This window comes from Oryx dammah, unplaced genomic scaffold (assembly GCF_014754425.2).
Source record: "Oryx dammah isolate SB20612 unplaced genomic scaffold, SCBI_Odam_1.1 HiC_scaffold_5, whole genome shotgun sequence".
In the NCBI taxonomy this organism is placed as follows: Eukaryota; Metazoa; Chordata; class Mammalia; order Artiodactyla; family Bovidae; genus Oryx; species Oryx dammah.
This window is the reverse complement of record NW_024070189.1, coordinates 90,351,155-90,378,851: the sequence shown is the minus strand read 5'-3', so window position 1 is coordinate 90,378,851 and position 27,697 is coordinate 90,351,155. Positions and strand designations below refer to the sequence as shown.

At 52.6% G+C, this 27,697-nt stretch overlaps 2 protein-coding genes across 3 annotated transcripts in view; one reads left to right on the top strand and one right to left on the bottom strand.

The window, feature by feature from the left end:
- The window catches only part of UHRF1 (ubiquitin like with PHD and ring finger domains 1), a 35,884-nt gene extending 9,131 nt beyond the window's left edge, over positions 1-26,753 (bottom strand). Inside the window, exons 1-12 of one of the 2 annotated variants that reach the window (XM_040242031.1) lie at positions 26,546-26,753; positions 25,083-25,249; positions 16,331-16,603; positions 15,895-16,049; positions 12,578-12,793; positions 4,785-4,885; positions 3,793-3,979; positions 3,122-3,245; positions 2,922-3,029; positions 2,526-2,630; positions 1,600-1,706; positions 1-163 (exon numbers count right to left, since the gene is read on the bottom strand). In XM_040242031.1, coding sequence (XP_040097965.1) covers positions 1-163; positions 1,600-1,706; positions 2,526-2,630; positions 2,922-3,029; positions 3,122-3,245; positions 3,793-3,979; positions 4,785-4,885; positions 12,578-12,793; positions 15,895-16,049; positions 16,331-16,603; positions 25,083-25,235 — 1,692 coding nt within the window. In that variant the 5' untranslated portion in view covers positions 25,236-25,249; positions 26,546-26,753. Of the gene's footprint in view, positions 164-1,599; positions 1,707-2,525; positions 2,631-2,921; positions 3,030-3,121; positions 3,246-3,792; positions 3,980-4,784; positions 4,886-12,577; positions 12,794-15,894; positions 16,050-16,330; positions 16,604-25,082; positions 25,250-25,893; positions 26,075-26,545 lie in introns of those variants that run through there. The other variant, XM_040242032.1, reaches the window with a different exon arrangement.
- Positions 25,243-27,697, top strand: part of ARRDC5 (arrestin domain containing 5) — an 18,514-nt gene continuing 16,059 nt past the window's right edge. The window contains exon 1 of the mRNA XM_040241611.1: positions 25,243-25,358. The gene's annotated coding sequence lies outside the window, so the exon portion shown is untranslated. The remainder of the gene's footprint in view (positions 25,359-27,697) is intronic.

Here is a 27,697-nt window from a genome sequence, read left to right as displayed (position 1 = left end):
CTTATAGATGCCGTCGTACCGGTTGCCCTCGATGGGCGCGTACTTGCTGTGCTTGCGGCCCTTGACGTTCCGCACCACACGGACTGGCTTCCCTGACCGCCAGTCCTTGGCCTCAGCCCCTTTGAGGTCGTTGATGGGGGCAAAGCAGTTGAGAGCCAGAGCCCTGCAGGGCAAGGCGAGCCCATGCTCTGGACAGTGTCCCCCTGAGAGAGGGGGCTGATTGCATCCCAAGCTCCCAATCACATGAATGTGTGACCTTCTTTTGAAAGAGGGTGCTTGCGGATGGAGTCAAGTTTGGCAGCAGTCAGAAAGGACTAGGGTAGGCCCTGAATCCAATGACCTTGTAAGGAAAGGAACACTGAGGGACTTCCCTGGTGGTCCAGTGGTTAGAACTCCACACTCTCACTGTTCAGGGAACTAGATCCCACATGCCGTAACTAAGAGTTCACATGCCTCAAATTAAAAACAGACAATAAAACACACATTTCCCATGCCACAACTAAAGACCCAGCACAGCCAAACTGGGAAAAAAAAACCCACAAATGTGGGCCAGGCCAACAGGCGTGTCCCAACGGAGGACACAGAGGCCTGGGAGCTGGGGCGTGAGAGGTCAGCTCAGCTGCCCTCCTTTTTAAAACAAAGATTATTTAGGCAAAGAGTTTTCTGGAAAGCAAGAAATATCAATTTAAATTTCTACTAACAATGGAATGCTAGCCTATGCCTTGGCCTTTCTCAACACTGGAGAACCTGGGCAGCTTTACAGGATAAATAAATAGGAACTCATCATTGCTTCAATGTGTATTTCTTTGCTCACTAAAGATAAATAAATTTTCATGGTCACTGGGGATCTCATTACATTGTGGAATGATTTGCACATCATTTGCTTTATTCTGTTAGTTTTTCTTGTTGATTTGCAACAGCTCTTTACATAGAAAGGTGTAACCGTCAGGTATCCTGTTTATGGCAGACTTTTCCCCTAAGAGTCACCTGCCTTTTCTGCACACTGAAGGCTTTTGTGTGATTTATAATATTTAAAGGTTATCAGATCTCTATCTTTTCATTTGTGCTCTATGTTTATGCTTTACCCCATCCTGTAATCGGGGCTCAGGAAACTCCTGCCCACGTACTGATGTTGCAAATAAAGTTTTATTGGAACAGAGCCATGCATACCCTCTTCCGTGGGCTCTGTGGCTGCTTATGTGCTATAAGAGCAGAGTTGAATGGCTGCCACAGAGAGCATGCAGAGCCAAATATGTTTATTATCTGGCCTTCTGTGGGAAAGTTTGCTTCGCTGTGACTAACTGACTCACAGGTGGACAGAGCAGGGAAGAGATGGACCCTATGCACCACCACGTTGGTTTTTGGCCATGATATGTGGCATGTGGGATCTTAGTTCCCCGACCAGGGATGAAACTCGAGGGCCCTGCAGTGGGAGGGCAGTCTTAACACTGGACTGATAGGAAGATCCCACCACCACACTCTTAATGGGGATCTGGCTTCCTGCATGTAATGCCTCCAACCACAGCCCCTCCCCTGTGCAGCCAGCCAAGCACGAGGCAGATGTGCACTTGAGAAACAGTAACACTCTGCTCCGCAAACCTGTTGGTGTTGGTGAGTTTCTGATCACAAGACTGTTCCGCAGTCCGCTTGTTTCCGGAAAGGTCTCGTCCGCCGCTACCTGTGTATGTGAACGAGTTCCCATGGTCCTAAAAACGACACAGAGGGCAGGCTAAACCCTGCATGCACGGGAAAGGAGACATCCTCAAAACGAAGCCATGCATGCCTATGAGGATGCCAGCTGCCAAAGAACCAAGGCGTCAGGACCAGCGACCAAAGAAACAGATAACACCAAGAGCAGGTGAGGATGTGGTGAGACTGAAAACCTATGTGTAGCTGGTGAGGATGGAAACTGGCATGGCTGCTGTGAAAAATGGTATGGACGTTCCTCACAAATTAAAAACGGAATCACTGTAGGCTAGCAATCCCATTTCTGAGTTTATGCCCAAAAGAACTGAAAACAGGGACATGAAGAGATGCAGACCCAGGTTCATAGCAGCATTATTCATAGTGGCTAGAATGTGGAGACAACCCAGGCATCCACGGATGCGTGACTGGATAAACAAAATGCGGTCCAGCCACACATCGGAGTATTACCCAGTCTTAAAAAAAGGAAGGAGATACTGTCACCTGTTACAGCGTGGATGAACTCTTAAGGACAAGATGCTCAGGGAGATAAGCCAGACACAGAAGGATAAATATATGTCAGATCTACAGACACAGAAAGCAGCTGGCAGAGGTCCGAAGCTGGGGGAGGGGATGGGGACTCAAGTGTTTAGCAGGGACAGAGTCTTGGCTTCGAAAGATGGGAAAGTTTCTGTGGATGGACGGTAGTGACAGTCGCATGACAGTGTCAATATGCTTAATGCCACTGAGTGGTTCACTTAAAAACAGTTACGATGGTTAAGTTTCCTGTTACGTGCATTTGCCACAGTTACACACAGATGAAACCAGCTCCCCACACTCACCACATCGTCCTCATACCCTCCAGCCAGGACCAAGGAGTAGGCCCCATGATTGCTCCGGCCATGGATACCCGCCACGTGAGGTCGATGGACCCCCGACTCGCTGACCTGTGAACCCACAGAGAGATAAGTGGCACCCCGTGGACCAGACACTACAGATAAGCTCAAATGCCCTCACTCCTGCCTTTAGAGCCAGAGTCTGACCCTTCGATCCAAACGCATCAGTCCTGTTAAGAGAACCTTCAGCCCCTGAAGGCCAGAGTCCAAGCCATACCAGGGAAGGAGCTGGTGTGAATCCCAGCCTAGCCTCCTGCCCTTGGGGCGGCCCTCCCCGGCAGAGGGGCTGCTGGAAGGCCAGCGCCCGCTGGCTGAGCCACAGAGCCTGACATCCACACGTACCTGGACTCGGAACCTCCACATGGTGCCCACGGGGATGCCCGGGATGGGGCCAAAGTGGTTGGACGGCACGATGGTGCACTCCTTGGTGCGGCCCACGCACGCCATGCCCTGTCCATTGCGAAACAGAGGGGAGAGCAGTGTGAGTGGCCACGGGAGGGCAGAGGGCAGAAGGGCCCTCCAGGAGCCCAGGGCCCCCTCACCTTGCCCCAGTCCCGCTGCGAGGACGATGTGGCCGACGCCATCTTTGCCTTCTTTTTACTCTCCTTTAGCTTCTCGCCTGCCTGCACCACCTCGCTGGAGTCAATCCGGCAGTCGGGGCAGTACCTGTGACCATAAGGACATCACCCCCTGCCTGAGGCTGCATGCCCAGCCCCCTGCCTTCCTGCACAGCCAAGACTGCACAGAAGTGGGGAGGCGGTGAACGGTTTCAACTTAAATTCACGAATTCAACATAAGAAATCCACTCCCTCGGTCCCACGGGCTACATCGGAAGAGCTCGGTGGCCACATGGGGCGAGTGGCCCCCTTGGTGGGCAGCAGACGCTGACCCCTCCCACTGGTAACAGCAGTGGCCCCCATGGTGAAGCCAAGACCAGCCCCCCATGCAGCCAACACGAAGGGCGGTTCAACGGCACCTACTCACTGCCAAGGACTCAGTTCCCTGTCTCCACCAGGAGGGCAGGGGTGGGGCAAACAACAGCCACTCCCTGGCTCTCACACCAGAGCTGCGCATCATGACTCTCCCACTCCAGGCCTGAGACGCCCGCTCCCACCTCCGGCCCACAGTGCCTCCCTCCCCGCAGTGAGCCAGGGCCGGGCCACATGGGAAGGATCCCACATCTCCGTCGCCTCGGCCACCCAGGGGCACTCACCACTCCTCCTCAGGGGGCACGCTGCTGAGCGGTGGGCGCAGGCAGTAGATGTGGAAGGCCATGTCGCACTCGTCGCACATCAGCTGCTTGTCAGGGTCCTGCTTGCCCCCACACACGTGGCAGGCACAGATACGGCACGGCTTCCGCTCATCGTCCTTACAGTGCTTGCAGGAGGGCCCGCTCTTCCCTGCATCCCGGGAAGCAGGCGATGGGACCAGCTCTGGAGCGCCCCTCCCCACACACACACCCCATCACACACGCAGCACGGAGGGGCTTTACAGTGCTTGCGGGAGGGCCCGCTCTTCCCTGCATCCCGGGAAGCAGGGGATGGGACCAGCTCTGGAGCGCCCCTCCCCACACACACACCCCATCACACACGCAGCACGGAGGGGCTTTACAGTGCTTACGGGAAGGCCCGCTCTTCCCTGCATCCTGGGAAGCAGGGGATGGGACCAGCTCTGGAGCGCCCCTCCCCCCCCACACACCCCATCACACACGCAGCACGGAGGGGCTTTACAGTGTTTGCGGGCGGGCCTGCTCTTCCCTGCATCCCGGGAAGCAGGGGATGGGACCAGCTCTGGAGCACCCCTCCCCCCCCCAACATCCCATCACACACGCAGCACGGAGGAGCTTTACAGTGTTTGCAGGAAGGCCTGCTCTTCCCTGCCTCCCGGGAAGCAGGGGATGGGACCAGCTCTGGAGCGCCCCTCCCCACATACACACCTCATCACACACGCAGCATGGAGGGGCTTTACAGTGTTTGCGGGAAGGCCCGCTCTTCCCTGCCTCCCGGGAAGCAGGGGATGGGACCAGCTCTGGAACACCCCTCCCCCCGCCCAACACCCCATCACACACCCAGCACGGAGGGGCTTTACAGTGTTTGCGGGAGGGCCTGCTCTTCCCTGGATGTGGGCTGGGGTGTCAGCTCAGGCATGACTCCCACCCCTACACCAACCCTCAACCAAGCACAGAGGGGCTGGATCAGAACTCACTTCTCATCGGGTTTTCCACCATGGGGTTCCCCTCGCCCGGACGCTCGATCTTGAAAACTTCGTCCACGAAGACAATCCGACAGTCGTTGAGAGAATCACCCCTACGAGAGAATGGATCTGTTAGGACGACCAGCAGGCTGGTCCCACCGAAGTCCCCAAAAGACTCGGCCACTTGGATGTCTTCTCAGAGCCCACGAACGGCTCTGATTCTAATTATATTGGAGAAGAGGCTTTCACAGGGCCCTGTGAACTCGCCTAGCTACCACCCTCACAAATTCAAGTCCTACCAAATCAAGAACAAGGTGAAAACAGCAAACAAGCCAGAATTTCATTATGTGATGCATTTGAGAGAATAATTTTTAACCTCTGGGAGGTGAGGCCCACTAAGAGGCAAGGCCCACTAAACAAGGCTCAATAGGCAAAAACTATAAAGCAAGTTCTGATCAAAATATGAAAACTTTTAAAAAATTACAAAAACTCCTCTAGGTTAAAACGACCCCAGGGATCATCTCACTGCTTCCATCAGACCATCTGACTGCCTCCATCAGATCATCCCACCACCGAGAACCACATTTAAATAGTAAAAAGTAGATGGCATCAGTTTGAATGTGCTCCTTGGAAGGAAAGCTATGACAAACCAAGACGTCGTATTTAAAAGCAGAGACATCACTTTGCCGACAGAGGTCCATATAGTCAAAGTGACGGTTTTTCCCATAGTCATGTACAAATGTGAGAGCTGGACCACAAAGAAGGCTGAGCACTGAAGAATTGATGCTTTTGAATTGTGTCGGAGGAGACTCTTGAGAGTGCCTTGGACTGCAAGGAGATCAAACCAGTCAATCCTAAAGGAAATCAACCCTTAATATTCATTGGAAGGACCGATGCTGAAGCTGAAGCGCCAATACTTTGAACACCTGATGCAAAGACCCGACTCATTGGGAAAGACCCTGATGCTGGGAAAGACTAAAGGCAAAAGGAGAAGAGGGCAGAAGATGAGATGGTTAGATAGCATCACTGACTCAACCGACGTGAGTTTGAGCAAACCCCAGGAGACAGTGAAGGACAGAGGAGCCTGGTATGCAGTAGTGAAGGACAGAGGAGCCTGGTATGCAGTGGCAGACATGACTTAGCAACTGAACAACAACAAATGTAACCCAATGTATACAAAATACCACTTCAACGTGCAATGAATGTTAAGGAATGATTAGCAATCGCTAGTTTACACTCTTTCTCAGCACCAAGTTTTTGAAATCCTGGGTATATTTTACACTCACAGCATATCTCAGTGAGTCCTGGCCACATTTCAAGCGCTTGGCAGCATGTGACTCGTGACTACAAGACTAGATGGCACATGTCCAGATCTACCCACCAGTTCATGGGGAATGCGGGGACAGAGGAACAGAGGAAGTGACACCAGGAGGATGCTGGTGGGGAATCCAGACTGTGCAGATTTTATGTGACAAACAACCCAGCCTCCCCAACAAACAAGGAAAAGGAGGGAAAAACAAAAGGACAGGAAACCTAAGATAAAGGAGACTGAACCATCTACTGCGGATTTCCCTGGTGGTCCAGAGGCTAAGACTCCAAGTTCCCAATGCAGCAGGGGGGCCAGGTTCCATCCCTGGTCAGGGAACTAGATTCCACACGCCGCAACTAAAGGTCCCGCCTGCTGCAACTAAGAGCTCACATGCCACAACTATGGCCTAGCACACCCAACGAAATAAGCAAATACAAATATTTTTAAAAGAAACAGATCTACCAACTTAACTGAAATCTGTGGACATTACTTAGAGCTTAAACAAACAAATTATTTTTTTCTAAATGTGGGCCAACTGGCAGACAGAACAATGACTGGATAGATGTTAAGAAATTAAATTTTCTGGTGTAATAATAGCATTAAAACTGTTTCTGTAAAAGAGTCATTTTAAAGAAATATACTCAAAAGTATTAACAGACACAATGATTCGATGCTTGGGAATTACTTCAATTTAATGGGGTGGTTACATTCTCAGGTGAAGGAAAATTAAAAGAATGTTGCTAGCTGATACTCCTTTATAGAATAACGAAGGAAAGTTCTTCAAGTAGATAGAAAATTACAAAGGAAGGCATCTAGGAGGAAAAAGGAAGACAGGCAACAGAAAGGGCAGAAACATGGCTATGTACCGTAGATTATGTTCTTTGTGCGTTTTCTAAGTCATATATGATGACAGAAATCAAGACACCGTCTGACACTCAACGCAGTGAGTGTAAAGGAATGTAAATGCATGAAAGATTTGCACACTTCCCTCAAAGTGGTAACAGAGATACTAGTATCTCTGGCTTCTATGACAGAATCCAGAGAAACCACTTAGAAAACTGCAAAGCAATACATTCCAAAAGACCATCAATAAATCAAGACAGAATCCTAAAACATGCTTACATAATCTATAGGAAGGGCAGGATAAGAGACACAGGAAAAAGAAAATGGGGAAACAAACAGAAAACAAGCAACAAAATGGCAGGCTCAAGCTCTGATGACTCAGTGGCAAAGAATCCGCCTACAGTGCAGGACACGCTGAGACCCCTGGGTGGGGAAGATCCCCTGGAGAAAGAAACGGCAACCATTCCAGTGTTCTTGCCCAGAAAAGCCCATGGACAGAGGAGCCTGGCAGGCTACAATCCACGGAGTCGGACACGACGGAGCGGCACACAAGCCCTAACATACCGATAATCACCTTAAATGTGTAATGGGCAAGACACTGTTGATCCCTGGCCAACATGAATTGGAACTTCATGAATCTGGTTATTGGTGGATTTTTTCCAGTAATAAATGCTACAGTACCATGCAATCCCCAGTTGGTTGAATCCTCATAGCAGGAACCACAGATACGATGGAACCACAGAAATGGGACGATGTACTGTAAGTTATGCTTGGCTTCTCAACTGCACAGAGGTTGGTGCCTCTAACCCCCTAGTTGTTCAAGGTTCAATAATGTATGCCAAGTGGTGGACTTCCCTGAGGGTGCAGTAAAGAGTCCAAACTTCAATGCAGGGGGCATGAGTTCAACCCCTAGTTGGGGAACTAGGTCCCACATGCTGTGTGTTGCAGCCTAAAAAATATGTAAATAATGGCCAGAAAACATAACACATGCCAAGGAAAATGCAGACTTGATAAAGTGGATTAAAAAAAAAATGACCCAACTATATACTGTTTATGCAAAGATAGGTTCGATAAAGGACAGAAATGGTATGGACCTAGCAGAAGCAGAAGATATTAAGAAGAGGTGGCAAGAATACACAGAAGAACTGTACAAAAAGATCTTCACAACCCAGATAATCATGATGGTATGATCACTCACCTAGAGCCAGACATCCTGGAATGTGAAGTTAAGTGGGCCTTAGAAAGCATCACTACGAACAAAGCTAGTGGAGGTGATGGAATTCCAGTTGAGCTGTTTCAAATCCTAAAAGATGATGCTGTGAAAGCGCTGAACTCAATATGCCAGCAAATCTGGAAAACTCAGCAGCGGCCACAGGACTGGAAAAGCACAGTTTTCATTCCAATCCCAAAGAAAGGCAATGCCAAAGAATGTTCAAACTACCACACAATTGGACACATCTCCCATGCTAGTAAAGTAATGCCCCAAATTCTCCAAGCCAGGCTTCAGCAATACGTGCACCACGAACTTCCAGATGTTCAAGCTGGTTTTAGAAAAGGCAGAGGAACCAGAGATCAAATTGCCAACATCCGCTGGATCATCAAAAAAGCGAGGGAGTTCCAGAAAAATATCTATTTCTGCTTTATTGACTATGCCAAAGCCTTTGACTGTGTGGATCACAATAAACTGTGGGAAAATTCTTCAAGAGATGGAAATACCAGACCATCTGACCTGCCTCTTGAGAAACCTATATGCAGGTCAGGAAGCAAGTTAGAACTGGACATGGAACAACAGACTAGTTCCAAATAGGAAAAGGAGTATGTCAAGACTGTATATTGTCACCCTGCTTATTTAACTTATATGGAAAGTACATCATGAGAAACGCTGGGCTGGATGAAGCACAAGCTGGAATCAAGACTGCCGGGAGAAATATCAATAACCTCAGATATGCAGATGATACCGCCCTTACAGCAGAAAGTGAAGAAGAACTAAAAAGCCTCTTGATGAAAGTGAAAGTGGAGAGTGAAAAAGTTGGCTTAAAGCTCAACATTCAGAAAAAGATCATGGCATCTGGTCCCATCACTTCATGGGAAATAGATGGGGAAACAGTGGAAACAGTGTCAGACTTTATTTTTCGGGGCTCCAAAATCACTGTAGATGGTGACTGCAGCCATGAAATTAGAAGACACTTACTCCTTGGAAGGAAAGTTATGACCAACCTAAACAGCATATTCAAAAGCAGAAACATTACTTTGCCAACAAAGGTCCATCTAGTCAAGGCTATGGTTTTTCCAGTGGTCATGTATGGACGTGAGAGTTGGACTGTGAAGAAAGCTGAGCACCGAAGAACTGATGCTTTTGAACTGCGGTGTTGGAGAAGATTCTTGAGAGTCCCTTGGACTGCAAGGAGATCCAACCAGTCCATCCTAAAGCAGATCAGCCCTGGGTGTTCATTGGAAGGACTGATGCTGAGGCTGAAACTCCAGTAGTTTGGCCACCTCATGCGAAGAGTTGACTCATTGGAAAAGACTCTGATGCTGGGAGGGATTGGGGGCAGGAGGAGAAGGGGACGACAGAGGATGAGATGGCTGGATGGCATCACTGACTCGATGGACGTGAGTTTGAGTGAACTCCAGGCGTTGGTGATGGACAGGGAGGCCTGGCGTGCTGCGATTCATGGGGTCGCAAAGAGTCAGACACGACTGAGCGACTGAACTGAACTGAACTACTGTTTATGAGAAACTCCAAATTCAGCCATAGTGGTAGAGATACACCATGCATATTCATTCATTCACTTATGGCCATTCTGTGTGGTTTGTAGGATCTTAGTTCCCTAACCAGGGATCAAACCCAGGCCCCCTGCAGTAGAAACAAGAGTCTTAACCGCTGGACCGCCAGGGAGCTCCTCATTTACTTTTTTTTTTTTTTTTTTAAGTGTGTCAATTCACATATACATATTTCAGATAAAGTAGACTTCAGAGCAAAGGAAATTACTGGGGACAAAGACAGACATTACGTAAGGAACAGAAAGATAACACACATGAGTATGTCCACATCAAACAACAGATCCTCATGATTCTGAAGCTGATGGGAGAAACAGACAAATGCAGTTACAAGTGAACACCAGGACAGCCCCCTCAGCACGTGACAGAAGTATGAGACTCAACATCAGCAGGAGTTAGAAGATGCGAACAACACAATCAGCCGACACGGTCTAACTGACATAAACAGAACATTTGCCCCAACAACAGAATATACTTTTTTTTAAAAAAAAAAAAGAACTGTGCAATATTCACCAAGACAGACCCCACTCTGAACCATAAAACAAACCTCGACAAGGACTGGAATCATATAGCGTATGTTCCTTGACCGTAACAAAGTCAAACTGGAAATCAACAACAGAAAGACAATGCAAAAAATCTCTAAACACTTCAGAGTTAAAAACTCCATATTTCTCAATAAGCCGGGAGCCAAAGAGGAAGTGTCAAAGGAAATTGTAAAAAGAGGTAACTGAATAAAAAGAAAAACAACACAGCAAAGTATGTGGAAAGCAGGTAAGGCAGTGCTGAGAGGGAAATTTGCAGCACTGAAATGCTTACATTAGACTTTTAATAATCTAAGTTGCTACCTCAAAAAGACTAGAAAAAGTCAACTCAAAAAAAGGAGAAAATGATAAAGATGACAGCAGGGAATTCCCTGGGAGGGGTTAAGACTTCAGGCTTCCACTGCATGGGGCATAGATTCAATCTCTGGTCAGGGAACTAATATGTCACCTATCTCAGCCGTAACTAACATACTAAATATATACTTTTTTTTTTTTTAAAGATGAGAGCAGAAGTCAAAGAAATAGAAACAAGAAAACAACATTCTAAGCAAGGAAACAAAAAGCAGGTTATTTTCTTTTTTAACAATCACATCACTGCGCCAGGGCTGATGCCTGGACCTTGCCCCCATCAGCCTCCCCCAGATCTACCTGCTGCCCCCTGCAGTCAAGTCCCAGCTCGGTTGCCTGAGTGATGATTCTAATTACAGGTGGCATCTATGCTCTTCTGTGGTGGCTCAGATAGTAAAGAGCTCGCCTGCAATGAAGGAGACCTGGGTTCGATTGCTGGGTTGGGAAGATACCCTGGACAAGGGAATGGCAAGCCACTCCAGTATTTCTGCGTGCAGAATTTCACGGACAGAAGAGCCTGGCGGGTTATGGTCCATGGGGTCGCAGATTCGGACACAACTGAGCGACTGACACTTAACACTTACTCCGTGCTCTCAGGCTCCAGGAGCTGCCAGCAGCAGAGGCTGCACAGCAGCCCTGCACCTCCCCAGCCATGGCCTAAGCGCTCCCTCCTCCCTCTCTCCCCTCTAGCCCACTGGCCTCCTCAAGAGGCCAGGGAGACACCAAGAATGGTCCTGCCCCAGGGCCTCTGCACTCGCTGGGCCTGTACTCAAGACACTTGCCTCTACTCATGTCTTGTATACAACATATACAGTGGAGTAGTATTCAACCACCAAAAAAGGCTCATCGTGCAACATGTATGGACCTTGAGAAAAAAGCCAGACACAGAAAGACACATAGTGTATGATTCCACTTACGTGAGGTCCCTAGGAGTCAGATTCACAGATACTGAAAGTAGGTGGTGGGGGCCAGTGGTAGGGGAGGGGCTGGGGAGTTCAGTGTTTCAAGGGGACAGAGTTTCAGTCTGGGAAGATGAGAAAGTTCTGGAGATGGATGTTGGTGGGGGTAGGGATGGTTGCCCCAACAATATGAATATGCTTAATGCCACTGAACTGTGCGCTTTAAGGTGGTTAAGGTGTTAAGTACTTCCCTGGTAGTCCAGTGGTTAAGAATCCACCTGTCAATGTAGGGGACGTGGGTTTGATCCCTGGTTGGGAAAGATCCACATGCTGCGGGACAGCTAAGTCTGTGCGCCACAACAAGAGGAGCAACTGCAATGAGAAGCCCACGCAACGCCACGCCCCTCACCCCCCACCACTCGCGGAAACCAGAGAAAGCCCACACACAGCAACAGAGACCCAGTGAGGCCAAATAAGTCAAGACAGATATTAAATGGTAAAGATGTTAAGCTTTCTACGCATACACAGAGAAGCCTGGTAGGCAGGGTTCAGCAAATATGTTCTGCAAAGGGCCTGGCAGTAAATATTTTCAGCTTTGTGGGCAGCCACCCAGCTCTCTTCTGGACGCCCTCCTAACATGGAGCAGCCACAGTGAAGCAGTGAACAGATGGGAGTGGCTCAGGGCCAATAAAACTTTATTTGCCTGTCAGAGCTGGGGGCCAGCTCTGGCCTGTGGCCAGCAGCCTGTTGACCCCTGATGTGAAGGGCACCCTGGGTAGGAGTGTGTGGTTCTGGCTATGTTCTTGCTTGTCTGTGCACACACATGTGACCCAGAAAGGTGCTGGGACCAGCCATGTCTCCAGACAGGGGAACTGGATGACCAGGGGACAGGAGAAGGGAGAATATTAAATGTGGCCTTCAGCACTTTCCGGACTTGGCCTCATTTTTTCACCTGTTTGCCAAATTCAAAATGACAAGTATACAAGAACAAGGAAGCCTGTAATCTCTGCCAGGGCCCCAGAGACAGTTCCACAGGTTGGGCGTAGAGGGCCCGGGGAGAAGGCGGAAGCCGGGCAGACTCACCCGATCCTGACGTTGGCATGCAGCTCCCGCACCGTCCTGGTCTCGCGTTTCCGCAGGATCTCGGCGTCGTACCAGAAGCCGCGGTCCTTGGGGAGGTCTGGGTTGTAGTTGACCATGACCACCTGGCCCACCTGAAGGTCCTCCCACTTGATGGTGTGTCGGGCCCGAGCCCGGACGTTCTGTGAGGTCATCTGGACCACTCCGTTCTCTGGGTAGCTGCAGGGGAGAGCCCTGAGCTCAGACCTCAGGCACGAGCAGGCCTCACTCCATCACCAGGAGAGAGAGAAGCCAGGCGGAGAGGGCCGCCCAGTGTGCGGGTTTGAGTTACGCTCGTCATAGCAGTCCAGAAAGGCCCCTCCCCGAGAGCTCATCTGTTGGTGTTAATAACACACAGGCACAGTGACACGTTCCAATGTGTCACAGCGGCCACCAGCCTTTGCAGCACCAGGGACTGGTTTCGTGGAAGACAGTTTTTTCATGGACCAGGAAGGCATGGATAGTTTGAGGATGATTCGAGGATGATTCAAGTGCATTACATTTACTGTGCACTTTATTTCTACTCTTATTAAAGCAGCTCCACCTCAGCTCATCAGGCATTAGAGCCAGGGGGTTGAGGACCCTGGCTCTAAAAAGCTACATTGGGATCCTAACCCCTGGCACCCTGACAAGCGGTGCTTACTGGCACCTAATCTGGAAATAAGGGCTTCCAAGATGGTGACATTAGCAGTAAAGACCCTGCCTGCCAATGCAGGAGACATAAGAGATGGGGGTTCGATTCCTGGATCAGGAAGATCCCCTGGAGAAGGACCTGGCAACCCACTCCAGTATTCTTGCCTGGAGAATCCCATGGACAGAGGAGCCTGGTGGGCTGCAGTCCATGGGGTTGTAGAGAGTCGGACACGACTGAAGTGGCTTTGCATGCCACGCACCCTGCTCATTTAAGGACACTGCTCAATCTGGAAATAGGATTGTTGCAGACAGGAGAAGTTAAGATCAGGTCCTGATAGAGAAGAATGGTCCTAAACCTAGTGACTGATGGATGAGAGGCAGACAGAGGAGAGCAACGCAGGAAGAGGAAGCAGAGGCAGGAGGGAGGAACACAGCCATGAGCCAGGACAGCCAGTCCTGCTGGAAGAGGCACAAAGGATTCTCCCCTCCAGGTTCCAGGAGGGTCTCAGCCTTGTCATCACCTTGGTTTTGGACTTACAGCCTCTAGGACCGTGAGACGATAGACTATTCCAGCAACAGCAGCAATACTTTGTAGAGCAGCCATAGGAAACTAAGACAGAAGGAAATGAGGGGACAGAAAACTTTTTTCCATACATGTGTGTTGATGGTGACTTTTGTAGAGGGATAGACATTATATTAAAAAAAGATAGGAAGTCATTGTTCTGGATATATAGGAATTCCAAGTGGCCCCAAAAAAGGCATAAGACAATTGGGGGAGCCTGGTGGGCTGCAGTCCATGGGGTCGCTGGGGGTCGGACACGACTGAGTTTTCACTTTCATGCATTGGAGAAGGAAATGGCAACCCACTCCAGTGTTCTTGCCTGGAGAATCCCAGGGACAGGGGAGCCTGGTGGGCTGCCGTCTATGGGGTCACACAGAGTCGGACACGACTGAAGCGACTTAGCAGCAGCAGCAGCAGCATATTCTAAGTAACACAACATTGTAAAGCAACAAAACACCAATAAAAATTAACAAAAGATAAATAAGTAAAAAATTTTTTAAAAACCTAACACTGTAAAGAAACTATACTCTAGTAAAAGCTATTTTAAAATAAATTACATTTAAAAAAATAAAATAAAAGCATATCCTATTAGCAACAAAGTTTAGCCTCAGCCTAGAGCGGGGACAATCCCACCTTTACTGTGATGAACTGGTTAGCCTGGTGTTCATTATTTTTGCTAATAAAGCGCCAAGAACAAGGGTTGTCCAAGGGGTGCTAGTGGTAAGGAACCTGCCTGCCAACGCAAGAGACATAAGAGACATGGGTTCGACCCCTGGGTGGGGAAAATCCCCTGGAGAAAGAAATGGCAACCCACTCTAGTACTTTTGTCTGGGGAAATCCCATGGACAGAGGAGCCTGGAGAGCTGCAGTCCACAGGGTTGCAAAGGGCTGGACACGACTCAAGCAACTTAGCATGCACAACAAGGGTTGCCAAGGACTAGATAGTCAACACTTACAGCTTTGTAAGCTGCAAGGTGTCTGCTGTGAACATTCAACTCGGCTATTACCACAAGAACAATCACAGACAAGATGTAAACAATGGGAGCTGGGGTGTTTCAATAAAGCTTTATTGTCAAAAACAGGATGTGGGCCAGGTCCGGCCTGAGGGTGGAAGCTTGTGAACCCTGGCCAAGAGGATGGGAATCTGGCACCTACTGCCTTTCGCTCATCCAATTACTCCAGTAATTTTTAGAGCTAAGCTTAGAATGTGCCAGAAACTGGTGTGGGCAGTAAGAGACTCTGCAGGCAAACAGATGAAGCCCTAGCACCCTCATACAACATGAGCTCCCTATAGGCAGGGAGGCTTGCCCTCTGTTACAAACTGCATCCCCCACATACACAGTCTGAAGCCCTAACATCCACTGTGACTGTATCTGCAGACAGGGCCCTTAGAGGTTGTTATTATTTAGTCACAAAGTCGTGTCCAGTTCTTTGTGACCCCCATGGACTGTAGCCCGCCAGGCTCCTCTGTCCACAGCATTCTCCAGGCAAGAATACTGGAGTGGGTTGCCATTCCCCTCTCCAGGGGATCTTCCCAACCCTGGGATCAAACCCAGGTCTCCGCATTGTAGGCAGATTCTTTACCATCTGAGCCACCAGGGAAGCCCAGGCTGTAATCAGTTAAAGGAGCTCATAAGGACAGGGCTCTAATCTAATAGGACTGGTGTCCTTATTAGAGAAGACAACAGAGCTCGCTCTCTCTCTCCCCAAACTCAAAGGAAAGGCCACGTGAGGATACAGTGAGAAGATGGCTGTGTCCAAGCCAGGAGGAGAGCCCTCACCAGGAGCTGACCCTGCCAGCACACTGAGCTTGGACTTGCAGCCTCCAGGACCGTGAGAAGATACACGCCTGATGCTGACGTCGCCCAGCCTGCGGCATGTGGTTATGGCTGCCAAGCCAACTCAAGCCCCTCTGTGTTCACAGACGGGAACTCCCCGGGCCCACCACAGGGCTTGCCACATGCTAAGTGTTCCATAAACACTCTGAATTCCTACGACGGAGGGAGGGGACATCACCACCCAAGCAACTCCAAACACCAGGTCTTCGGAGCCGCTGCTGTCCGGGGCCCACCCCGAGAACACTCACTCATCGTATTTCACGTGATAGATGATGTCGTCCTCTGGCTCTGAGCTGGAGCTGCTGGGCTGGTCGTGAGCCTGAGCCTTCCTTGTCACCCTGATGACCTTGGCCTCGAACCACGCGCCCATATTTGTGTCCCTCGCATCCACGTACTCGCCGACCTGCCGGGGAAGGAAGCTCTCATTTGGCCTCGGGGAAATCTGAGAAGGGTTATGGTCTTAAGGGGAGAAGGGCAGCGGATCACAACTTAAGACGGCCCCTGCGAGGACCACAGGGAAGATACTCGCAGGTCCAGTTACAGGGTTCTGCTTTAGGGGCGGAGAAGGAACCCCTGAGCACTGATGTTTCCACCAGGGGACTGTGAGGACATAGGGCAGGATGAGGGGGCTGTCCAGCCACGGGGATCGGGGGCTGCATGGGGACAGCGATGCATGAGCCCCACCTTGTAGAGGCCCAGCTCCGTCTCGTCACACTCGTCCTCGTCTGCCTTCCCTTCTGGCTCGTTGGCGGCCTCGCCGCTGTTGGAGGACTTGTCCGACTCACTCTGGGCCAGGCCGCAGCCGGAGTCTGTGTCCGAGAGCTCAGAGTCCCTCTCCTTGCTGCCACCGCTGCTGCTGGGAACAGGGACGGGCAGCACAAGGCTCTGCCGGACCAGGAGCTGGATGGTGTCGTTCAGGCGGACGTCGTAGTCAAACAGCGTGTGGCCGTCCTCCATCTGCAGGGACGCAGGCCAAGGTCACCAGGCAAGGGAGCTCACTGGGGGTGGGGGGGTAATGGACCACACCCGCCCTGGCGGAGGCCTGCCAGCTCCTGGGGACAAGGTCACCTGAAGCCCTCTCCAATGAGGATGCCGGCTGCCACACGGGGTCCTAACCCCGCTGGGCCACGGCCACACATCAGGTGTCGGGGGAGGTTTCAATACTTTATGTCGTTTGGAATTTTTGTTATAATCAACAAGCACTGCCTGTACCCCTGGCTCTCAGGGAGAGTGATCTGCCCCCGGGACGATGCTGCAGGGACATTTCTGGTTGTCTTGACAAGGTGGGGGGTGCTGGGAATGCCCGGGACGGCCCCCAGAGAGAACACCTTGCTGTTATTTCCACCCACACTAGGCACTCACTGATGGGGAGGCTAGGAGCCAGCAGGGCTCTATGACCCATTGGCACCGGGTGACTCACCAGGTACGTGAAGGGGTTTGGCTTCAGAGCACATCCCTAGGGCACAAAAGTCTTTGTGCTGGGAGTTACCTTTCCGTGAGCAACTGCCCCAGAGGACCCCACCAACACCCAACAAGGACCCTCAGCCCTCGGGATCCAGAACACCCTGAAGCAGGCTCTGCTGATCTCCGATTGCTCTGGAGGGGTAGGGCAGGGGGCTATCATGGACACCACAGGAGCAGCTCCCTGCCCCCCACCCTCTGGATGCTGGGAGCACCCCAGTTGTGACAACCACGGAGGGCCTCCGACATCACCCAGTGTCCCCTGGTTCAGAAGCAGTGCCCTCAAGAAAGGAAGGACAGGACCTCCCTGGTGGCTCAGTGGTAAAGAATCCACCTGCCAATGCAGGGTTCGGTCCCTGGGAAGATCCCTTGTGCCTCAGAGCAACTAAGCCCGTGCGCCACAACTACTGAGCCTTCGTTCCTAGAGCCCTGCTCCTCAAAAGAAGCCACAGCAACGAGAAGCCAGAGCACCGCAGCTAGAGAATAGCTGCCGCTCACCCCAACTAGAGAAAAGGCCGTGCAGCAATGAAGACCCAGCACAGTCAAGACAACTAAATTTTTAAAAAAAGAAAGAAAAGGAAGAACACTCAAAAGTCAACTTTCCCTCCTTCCCAATTTTTAACCGGAAGCTGCTGGTTCAAAGGGCCAATTGCCATTAATATGCAAACAGCACCTGGGGTCATGGGGAGGCCACAGTCCAGGTAGTGGTTGTTAATCCTTATTCATCACAAACCTGGGAACAGGATGGCTGAGAGACCTCTCCCCCAGAAAGGCACATGTGAACATACTTGCTGCAGAGGCCACTGGGGCCCCCCTGAAGCCCACCCTGCATAGCCAGGCCCATGCTGCCTGCTCACCCAAAGCCCAGCAAGAGCCTCTGATACGCCTTGCCCTGCCTGGCTGCCACAGGGGGTCAGAGAGTGAGACAGCGCCAGCCCTCCTACACAGGGTGACAGCAGGGAAAGGGGACACACACGCGTTGTCACAGCCCAGGGTCCACAGACTGATGGGCAGACCAACACCACACTGAGGTCATCCTCACGCTGGGAAGTTACTCATCCCTAAAAAGGAGAGAAGGGACGTCCCTGGCAGGCCAGTGGTTAAGACTCTGCGTTTTCACTGCAGGGGGCACAGGTTCAATTCCTGGTTGGTGAACTAAGATCCCCAAGCCACATGGCAAGGCCAAAATGAAAAAGTCAACATAGGTTTCTCAGTTATACCAGATGCACTATCTGGCAGGAGACAGGTGGTGGAGTGGGGGCACAGGGTATACGAGAAATTTCTGTACCTTCCTCTTAAATCTGTGAACCTAAAACTGCTCTAAAAACTAAAGTTTATTAGTTTTTTTAAAAAAAATGGTGGAGAAATGTGTGTCCCCAGCATCATTATGACAAGGAAAGCAGCAGAACGTCATTAAAATGTCATTAAAAAGGATGAGGAGGAGAGGCAGGCACCTGGTGCCCAGCACCGGCACAGTTAGGCAGACCCCCCTCACCACTGCAGACAGTAAGCACCCCGACCCTGATCATTCTCTCGGTGGGGAGGTGGAGCAGAATTCCTGCTGCCCCAAATTGATGTCAGGAACCCCCCCTAGTTGTGACAACTGATGTCTCCAGACACTGCCCAGAGCCCCAACAGGGCCAAACAGCCCCTAGGGAGAACCACTGAGCTAGACACAGGTAGCCTGGTGCTCACCATGCTCAGGGCAGCATCATTTGCCAGCCACGCAGCGGCTCATTCCTAGAGACACAGGTCACAGCTGCACATGACAGCTAAAATGCAGGAGAGTATAGAGGCGTTTCCCACACGTCAGGGGAGCAAGGATGGTTTCAGAGGATGAGAACTAATAAACGGAAACACCAGGACGGGGGAGAGGCAGTGGAGACTCAGGGCCAGTAGGGGGCATGTGGTCGGACTTCTGTTTTACAAGGAACACCAGGATGGAGGCCCAGCGGGAGCCAGGGTGGCAGAGCTGGGGGCGGGAGCAGAAAGGCAGCTGGGAGTGCGCAGGGCAAGCGGCGTGGGGGGAAGATCAGGACCTGGCTGAGGGCTGTAGCTAAAGGCGGCAGGAGGAATACTGATGGGGCCATCTGTGATGGGTCAGGAAGCTAGATGGACGGGAGGGGCCCACACACAGACACAGACACAGACGCAGACGCAGACACACACACACACACACACACCCCTCCTGGTGCAAGAGTGCAGCAGGCAGAGGTGCAATCAGGCGGGCTGGGCACTGGGGAGGCCCCACGCTGGGCCACGCTAGCTAGCCCGGGGCTCCACCTCCAGGATGGAATGCAGACTGGTCTGACGGCTTCAGAGGACCACTTCTGGAAGGTTCCAGACGGGCCCCACAGTGGGCAGGAAGGTGCTTGCACAACCACTTGCTATGATGAAAGGGTGTGTGTCGGATGTCCCCCTCCCCAACCCTGCTAGCCTCAAGTTGTACACAGCAGGGAGTGGGGCTGGACCCAGTGAGGATATGGACACACCAAGCCCGGGGTTTCTTCTAAGATCCTAAAACTCCAACTGAGGCTAACAGCATTGATAAAAGCTATACAAGGGACTTCCCTGCCTGTCCTGTGGTTAAGACACCAAGCTTCCAACAGAGAGAGCATGGGTTCAGTCCCTGGCGGAGAAACTAAGATCCCATATGCCACGCTGCAATAAGCGGAAAAAAAAAGGCGCAATTAACACATGCAGTTTAAATCCCTGGTGGCTCAGATGGTAAAGACTCTGCCTGCAATGCAGGAGACTCAGGTTTAATCCCTGGGTTAGGAAAATCCCCTGAAAGAAATGGCCACCAACTCCAATTATTTTTTCCTGGAAAATTCCATGGACAGAGGAGTTTGGTGGGCTGCAGTTCATGGGGTCGCAAAGAGTTGGACAGGACTGAATGACTGACATTTCAACACAATGTTGTAACACCACTGAAAATCAACTACACTGAAATAAAATAATTTTTTAGAAAATTCAAAAAATGAAAGCTATTCAAACTGAATGGCAAGCTGGATCTTAGGTTGCAGATTCTCATGTTAAAAATTAAACATGCAAGTCAGAATCCTGTACAACCAGAATGGCAGGTGAAAATCCCTTAAGCTGCCTGGGGTGGTAGTATAGTCGCTCAGTTGTATCCAGCTGTGTGCAACCGCATGGCTGCAGCCCGCCAGGCTCCTCTGTCCATGGGATTTCCGAGGCAAGAACAGTGGAATGGGTTGCTATTTCCTTCTCCAGGGGATCTTCCTGACCCAAGGATCAAACCCAAGTCTCCTGCATTGTAGGCAGGTTCTTTACCACTAAGCCACCAGGAATTAAAATGCCTGTAGTAAAACATAAGACACGTGGTCTGGGGCACATTCAGGTGTAAAGGCCAAGCTGCCGGCGGCGTTTAGATCACATCCCTCTTTTAAACCAGAAGCTTCCTGGACTTGGGGAATTCTGGGCATGCACATGGCAGTAAATGAAATAAACACAGAGGCCATCTGACAACGGAGCTTCCTCCCAGAAGCCTAGATTCAGAGCCGCCCACTTTCTGTCCCTCTGGGGCATTGGGGGGACACTTTTGAGGTATGAGTGCTGCTCAGAGCACAGGAAATACATGACCCTGGGTCTGGCAAGGGGTGGTTCTCCTGGACTGGGGAGAGGTGGAGAGGTCATAAACCAGACCAGGGCGTGTGAACCTCTGGTCAAGAGGGACCTCCGGCAGGAAGAGGCCAGGAGCCTCTATAAAGACCCTTCCTGTGGCTGTTGTCCCTCCCAGCCCCCACAGTCCCGTCTAAGACTCCAGGCCTCCCCAGCAATGTGGGGTTCAGGCCAGACAGACAGATGGACAGACAGAGATGGGGGAAGGAGGAAAAGGTATGATTCAGGCCGTGGCAGAGGAACACGCTTCCCGCTGTAGGGGAAGAGGTGGGTATACAGGCATGACCCAGACTGTCCACCAATCAGTCCTGACAAGTGAACTCTGCCCTATGACCACCACCCACCCCGGCCACAGCCCAGGTCATGCCCTGGAGTGGCATTTCCATTTCGGGGGTCTGTGAGGCCCAGGCTACCTACCCTGTCATGACACTGTGATGTCACTGGCCAGCCTCATGACCTTGCAGGGGCATGGAGCCTGTGTGGTGTGGGCTGATGCCACCATTCCAATGCCTAAAGAAACATACATGTGTTTTCTCTTGCTCCGTGGGGTTGCAGAGTTGGACACGACTGAGCGACTGAATAACAACAAATTTTTCTCCACTTCCGAATTCTAATAGGACAAAAAATGATAGACATGATCCACGTCCACAATGCTCTCTGGGGTCCTCCATTGCTTTGAGGGGTGGAAGCGGTGTTGAGTCCAAACAGTGTGACACCCATGCCCTGGAGGGACACCTGCAGCACCCACCGCGCCCTGGGTACTCAGTCCAGCACATCCCACAGCACAACCCGGATCTGCCACCCCGGGAGGAAGCCTGCATGTAACTGCCACACCTCAGCCAGCGGGACAGTTCCCACTAACCGTTTGGTAAATAAAGTTCTATCAGGACATGCCCACTCCTTTGGGCTCTGGATCTATTCCTGGCTTTCAATGGCAGAGGTGAGTGGACAGACTGCCCAGCCGCAAATGGTTTCCACTGGGTCCTTAACAGAAAGAATTTGCTAACCCCCAACCTGAAGGGCATGTCTCCAGCTGCGGGGAGGGTATTTGGGGGAGAAGGAAGGAAGGGACCTTTCCTCCTGCAGCCAGAAGGACAGGTCTCAGCAAGGGGCTGTCCAATTTACCGCATGACTCTGTCCTTTAGGAAAAGGGGCAGACCTTCAGAGAAGGCCCAGCAGGGCAGGGCACTGCGACAAGAGTGACCCTCAGAAGGCCACTCCCAGGATGCCATTTCACCTGATCCTTCAGACAGCTCTCCTATAGTAAATCACCGACTAAATAATTAGTTCTCGTCTCAGCTGGGAGCAACTTTGCCCCCCAGAGGGCACTTGGCAATGTCTGGGGACCCTGTGGACTTTATGACTGGCGGGGGTAAGGGGGTGCTCCTGGCTTGAAGTGAGAGGGACCGAGATGTTGCTCCACACCCCATACTGCTGGGGGATGAAGCCCCCATGGAGGACGATCAGGCCCGGACATCAGCAGTGCCCAAGGGGAGGTCCTGCACTAAATGATTTATTGCCCCTTTACTGTGAACCAGGAGGGAAGCTCAGCCCCACCGCACATCCGTGACCTCACTGAATCCCACCAAGTACACGTGGTGGGCCCACAGTTAGCCCCATCTGACTGCAAAGCACAGACTTTCCCCGGCCAGAAAAACTGGCGAGGCACTTGGGACGATTAGGCCCAAGGATTGCGCCTGAGCACCGTTACCAGCACCACCAATGACAGCTATTGTGATTTTTCTGGGCAGCCAAAAAAAAAAGACAAAGAAAGAAGCACCAGCCGCCTCTCACCCTTGCCCAGGCTGGGCCAGCCGCCCGGGGTCCCTTCCCCCATCCAGCTCCCTGCATTTCCGCCAATCAAACGACATAACCGCCAACCTATTCAGCCTAAGCTAGCTCGCCACGGGACCCTCCCATATCCTGAAGACAGACTCTGCTTGGTTCTGCTTTATTGGCTCCAGTGACCTTACCGCAGACTTGGGACTGCATGCGATGCCCTGTTTCTTTAAAAAAAGGCGGGGGAGGGAAGGAATCTCGGACACTCTCTAGAACGTTCTATAAAAACAACAGCTCTCTCGCACCCGCTGGAGGCTGCACGGCCTCCTACGGTGATTAGCCCGGTCTGTTTGCAGACCTGACTGCTTCAAGGTGTCTTTGTGCCCCACTCGCCTGGCACTGTCCACACCTCCCTGAGGCTGGGCCACTTCCTGGTCGCGCAACCTTGGGGAAATTGCATCACTCTGAGGCCTGGCTTCCTCACCCGGAAGACAGAACTGACTACGCATTGGCCCAGTTGAGCATGGGGAAGGGGATGAACAGCGGTTAGAGAAGGTTACTCAGGAACAAGGAACCTTCTGAGATCTTCAAAAGCGGCACTATGAGAAGACAGACAGACAAACAAACCTAAGGATTAAAGGTACACTGCTTATCATCAGGCTTTACAACTCACACAGGCAATACCAAGACTTTGGTATGGATCAGCTGCCATGTTGCCCATGCAGGAAGAGAGGGTTTTGGTTACACGAATGTACGCATTGGTCAACATGTCAAACCATCTGCTTTCTCACTGTATGCAAATTTCCTCAGAAGAAACAGGAGCTACAAACAAACACTGTACTCTAGTGAAGGACTGGCCAGCTGGAGGGTCTACTGGTGACGTGAACTGGACTTTCTCTGCAATGCATCTCCCAAAATAAGATGGGCTGGTGGACGGATAGAGGCAAAGACAGCTGTGTGATGTCAGTGATAAAAGCCACGGGTAGGTGTTTAGGCGTTCATGGCTCTTTCGACTTCTCTGCATGTTTTTGAATGTAAAAATTAAAGTGCATGGCGCCCAAGCCCACAGCAGGCATTCAGAAATAGTCACTGCCTTCAATGTAAGGATTCGATCCTATCTGCCTTTGCATGATGCCAAGAACTGTTTAGCCCGTGCCCATGGGAGGTCTTCAGAAATTCAGCAGAAGGACCTTTTGCTGAACACAAAGACTGGGGGGCAAACTGAAATCAGTATGGACGTCCCCAAAAATGAGCCTCTGTTGGAGGTGGCAGCAAAGAGGCTCCGCTCCCCAGAGACCGCATCCCAGGGGAGCGCCACTCCCAGCCCTGCCATTTCTCCAGCCGCACAGCGCACGTGACCACAGTGAGTGAGTTCCCCAGCTTCCCTTCCCCAGGCGGGGCACGTTAACTCAGATTGTTAAGACATTCAAGTCCTCATATCTCCCACAGGAAGGAGGCGAGAGGTCTCAGAGGGCGCCTTGAGCCCAAGAAATTAATCATCAGGTCTCATTTCCAGGAGGCAGGCAGGATCCTCCCAGCCCCTAAAAAAAAAAAAAAAAAAACTCCTGGCCAGGCGGACAGCACCTATTTTTCAATTTAGACACCAGATGGCGGCAGCACCCAGTTTAAGACATGACAACAACAAAGTCAGAGCCCAAAGGAACAATTTTATTCCTGGGTAGTCTCTATACCGAAGTCGCCGAGGTCCCTACAGGCCACTCGCCTTCCAGGGTGGCCCCAGCAGACAGGAAGGACACTTTCCGTGGGACCATTTTCTCCCACTCAGCGACACCCCAACACAGCCTGGTCTACCGTCCCCTCTGAAGACACCAACAAGAATGAAAACTCCCAGGGGTGTCACTGGAGAAAGCATCTCCAAAGTGGGCAGCTGATAAAGCCAAGGGGTGGGGGGCATTTTCAAGGGCTATAGGGGCTGTGGTGGGGAATCTCGAAGAAAGGGAACAGGGCCAGCTGAGCCTGCGCAAAGCACAAACCCCCGTTCAGGGGCAGCCCCACCGCCTCCACCAGAGAGGAGGCCCAGGAGTGGCGGAAATTCCTGATTAACAAGCACCGTCTCTGACTCTGAATAAGCTGATCCCAATTTCTAGAAAACCCCATGGGGGTCGGAAAATAGTAAGGTGCTAACCGACCGTAGACCTTTGGTGTGTGTTTCAAAGAAAAATCTGGTCTCTTCCGTCCCGGTGTCTGAGTATTGATTCTAGCCTCTTCCTTGAAATTCATCAGCCCTCCAACGGCCACCTCCAACCTCTTTTTTCTAGAAATTATTTTGAGGGGAGCGTCCACAAAAGGGAGGGCTGGGAGTTTAAAAGACCTCCAAACGCAACAGATTTGAGTGCCCGGCTGCCCGCCTGGAGTGTCAGTCTAGGAGTCGAGCCTTTGTTCCTCGCTCAGGCACTGGAGGTTTCTGTGGAGAAGCAGACCGGACGAGGGGTGGGGGGGGGGGTGTGGGGGGTGGAGTGTGTGTGCCCTGCCTGGATGAGGCAAGAACAAAGGTGCTGGGCAGGCAGGCGGGCAGCCTGCAGAGCAAGTTTACCTGCTTGCCCCGATAGAAAAGCCTCTGCAGGCCTGGCTCCACGTGGAATAGCTCCTGGATCTTCTTTCTCAGCTCCTCCACCTTGGTCAGCCTGGACAAGGAGTCCACGGTGTGGGCCACCTTCCCATCCATGGTGCGAACCTGGATCCACATGGTGCCTGCTGGTGCTGCGAGGATAAGTGAGCGAGACCCCTGGTCAGTTCTGCCGTCAATACCACCACCATGGCCGTGCCATATTCGGGTCATCCTTGCTATTGTCCAGACCGTGGACACCAGGTAACTCCTGGAATGCCCTCCCAGCCTCTTATTCCCTATAGCCTGCCACAGCTGGCCCAGGCCCCAGGCCCTGAATTAAGAGATAATGCATTAATGAGTAGCACTGGTGGAGGATTGAGGAGGGACGGGAAATTAGGGGAGAGTAAAAGACACCTTGGGCTACTCAGTCAATGAACCCTGCCTTTCACAGGGGAAAAAACAAAACGCACCAGGATTTAAAGGAAAAGGGGCACACAGTCAAACGGGCCGAGCTTGTTCATTCATTCATTCATTCATTCCTTGGATGAACACTGACGCGAGAGGGAAACCCAGAAGTCCCGCTCGGGTTGTAACTTACGAAGTCCCAGGGAACTAAGTGGGACCGAAGGGGAAGGAACCCACTCGAGACCCGGGAGCCCGGGACTCCGGGTGCCCGCGGACCCCCACCGCACCCCAACCCCGCGCGCGCGCGCTTGCGCGACGCGGCGGGCCCCGCTGTGGCCATGGCAACCGGCCGCCCCGTCCCGGCCACCCCCGCGCGGGCAGCGCTACTCACTTCTGCCCCACGGCCGCTCGCAGCTCCAGCCTGCTTTTCCCGGACCCCGACGCACGGCCCCGTAGCCCCTCTTGTTCTCTCGCTCGCCAGCGCGGGCCACGCCAGCGAGCCCACGCCCACCCCCACCGCCGGGACGGCCAAAGGGCCCGCGCGCCAGGTCCCGCCCCCTTCACTTGAGCTGCCTCACTGATTGGCTCCACCGCGGTCGGCCGCCCCGCCCTGTTCGCTCCTCATTGGCCCAGACGCGCCCGGGGAACTAAGGGCGCGCGAAATCGGGCTCGGGCGCGACAATTGAATCGCGGGGCGCCCCGCGCGCAGGCGCGGAGCCTGACATCCTCCCCCGCGGCTCGCCGGGCCCTCCCCCACCGAGCCGGCGCGACCCCCGCGGGGCGCCTAGGATGTTCTGCTCGCCCCTGCCAGAGCCTGGGCTTCCAGGGCGACTTATAAGGGCCGGCAGAGTGGTGGGCAAAGCCGGAGACCGCGTGTAGGGTAGCCCTGGCGCGGGGGAAATGTACTCCCGTGCTGGCAGAGCGTCCCGGAAAGTTTTGCAAAGTCAAGGCGCCCGGTGCGCCGAGTCCGGCCCGCCTCCCCCCGTCCGCGCCTTGGCCCGGGCTGGCACCCCAAACGGCCTGACCGCTCACGATCCACTCGCCTGCTTGCGCTCTGGCCCTTCTGAGGATGGCAGAGGAGCCGCGTATGTGGCCAGGACCCTGCGCAGACGTGCGTGCGATCCCGAGCGCCCGGACGGCCACCACTGCCCGCTGCGCTGCCAGCTGCTCTGATTTTTTTCCCGCGAAAACTTGGCGTTTGGGAGTTGCGGGGCCACAGGAGGCCGCGCCGGGGGCGGGCGCCTGCCTGGTGATTGGCCGCCTCAGTGGCGGGAAGCGAGAAAGGGGGTGGGGGGCGCCCCCGCCTCTGTCCACCCCCCCCCTGCCCAGCGGGCCACGGCCCCGCCCAGCCCTGCGCGCTCTGCTGGGCTCGCCCCAGCGTGCAGCGGGGCCGGTGGCGGGACCTGGGCCCCCTCATCATGGGTGCTCTCCACGAACCCTAAGGATCACCCCCAGGGTAGACAACCCTGACCTCCTAAGTCTGTTCCTTCAGCCCCTCTTACCAGGCATGCACTGACCAGTTGGGCAGGAAGACTGGAATCTGTGTAAATTATGCAGGAGAATTTGGGGGTATCTCCCAGGAGACCTCCTGCACCCCGATGACGGGCCTGGTCGCCCCAGCTCCGTTTCCTTGCACCAAGGCCCTCCAGCGCTCCCCACCCTACCCACCCGCAGGGCTTGTTTGCTGGTTTTTCCCGCCTCCTTTTCCCGCCTTCTCCTGGCTGTCCAGGCGGGCAGGGCTGCCCTCCCCCCTTCGCCCTGCCTGCTCTGCTCTGACCAGTCCTGCCGGGCACACAGTGACCCATTCTGGGCACCTACAAAATGCCTGAACAGTGTGTTCAGAGCTGGGGGCCCCAAAGTGGGCAAGGCCCACCCTGTTGGTGGTCTCCGAGAGGTTAAATTCTTATCTGGGGAGACCAGCAAGAAATGAATCAATAAAGCAAATCATTTCAGATACCACACGTACCATGAAGACAGGACAAGAGCTGGAGAGTGACCAGCAGCCATGTGGGAGGGCGGGGAGAGGAGGCACTCTAGTTGAGGTGGAGAGGTGGGCCTCTCTGGGCACATGACATTTGAGCTGAGATCTGAGATGAGAAACCGAGGACAGAAGGATCGAGGCGGAAAGAGCAAATGCAGAGGCCGGAAAAGGCTTAGAGATGGACAGAGAGCCGGGCAGATGCAGTGAAAGGGAG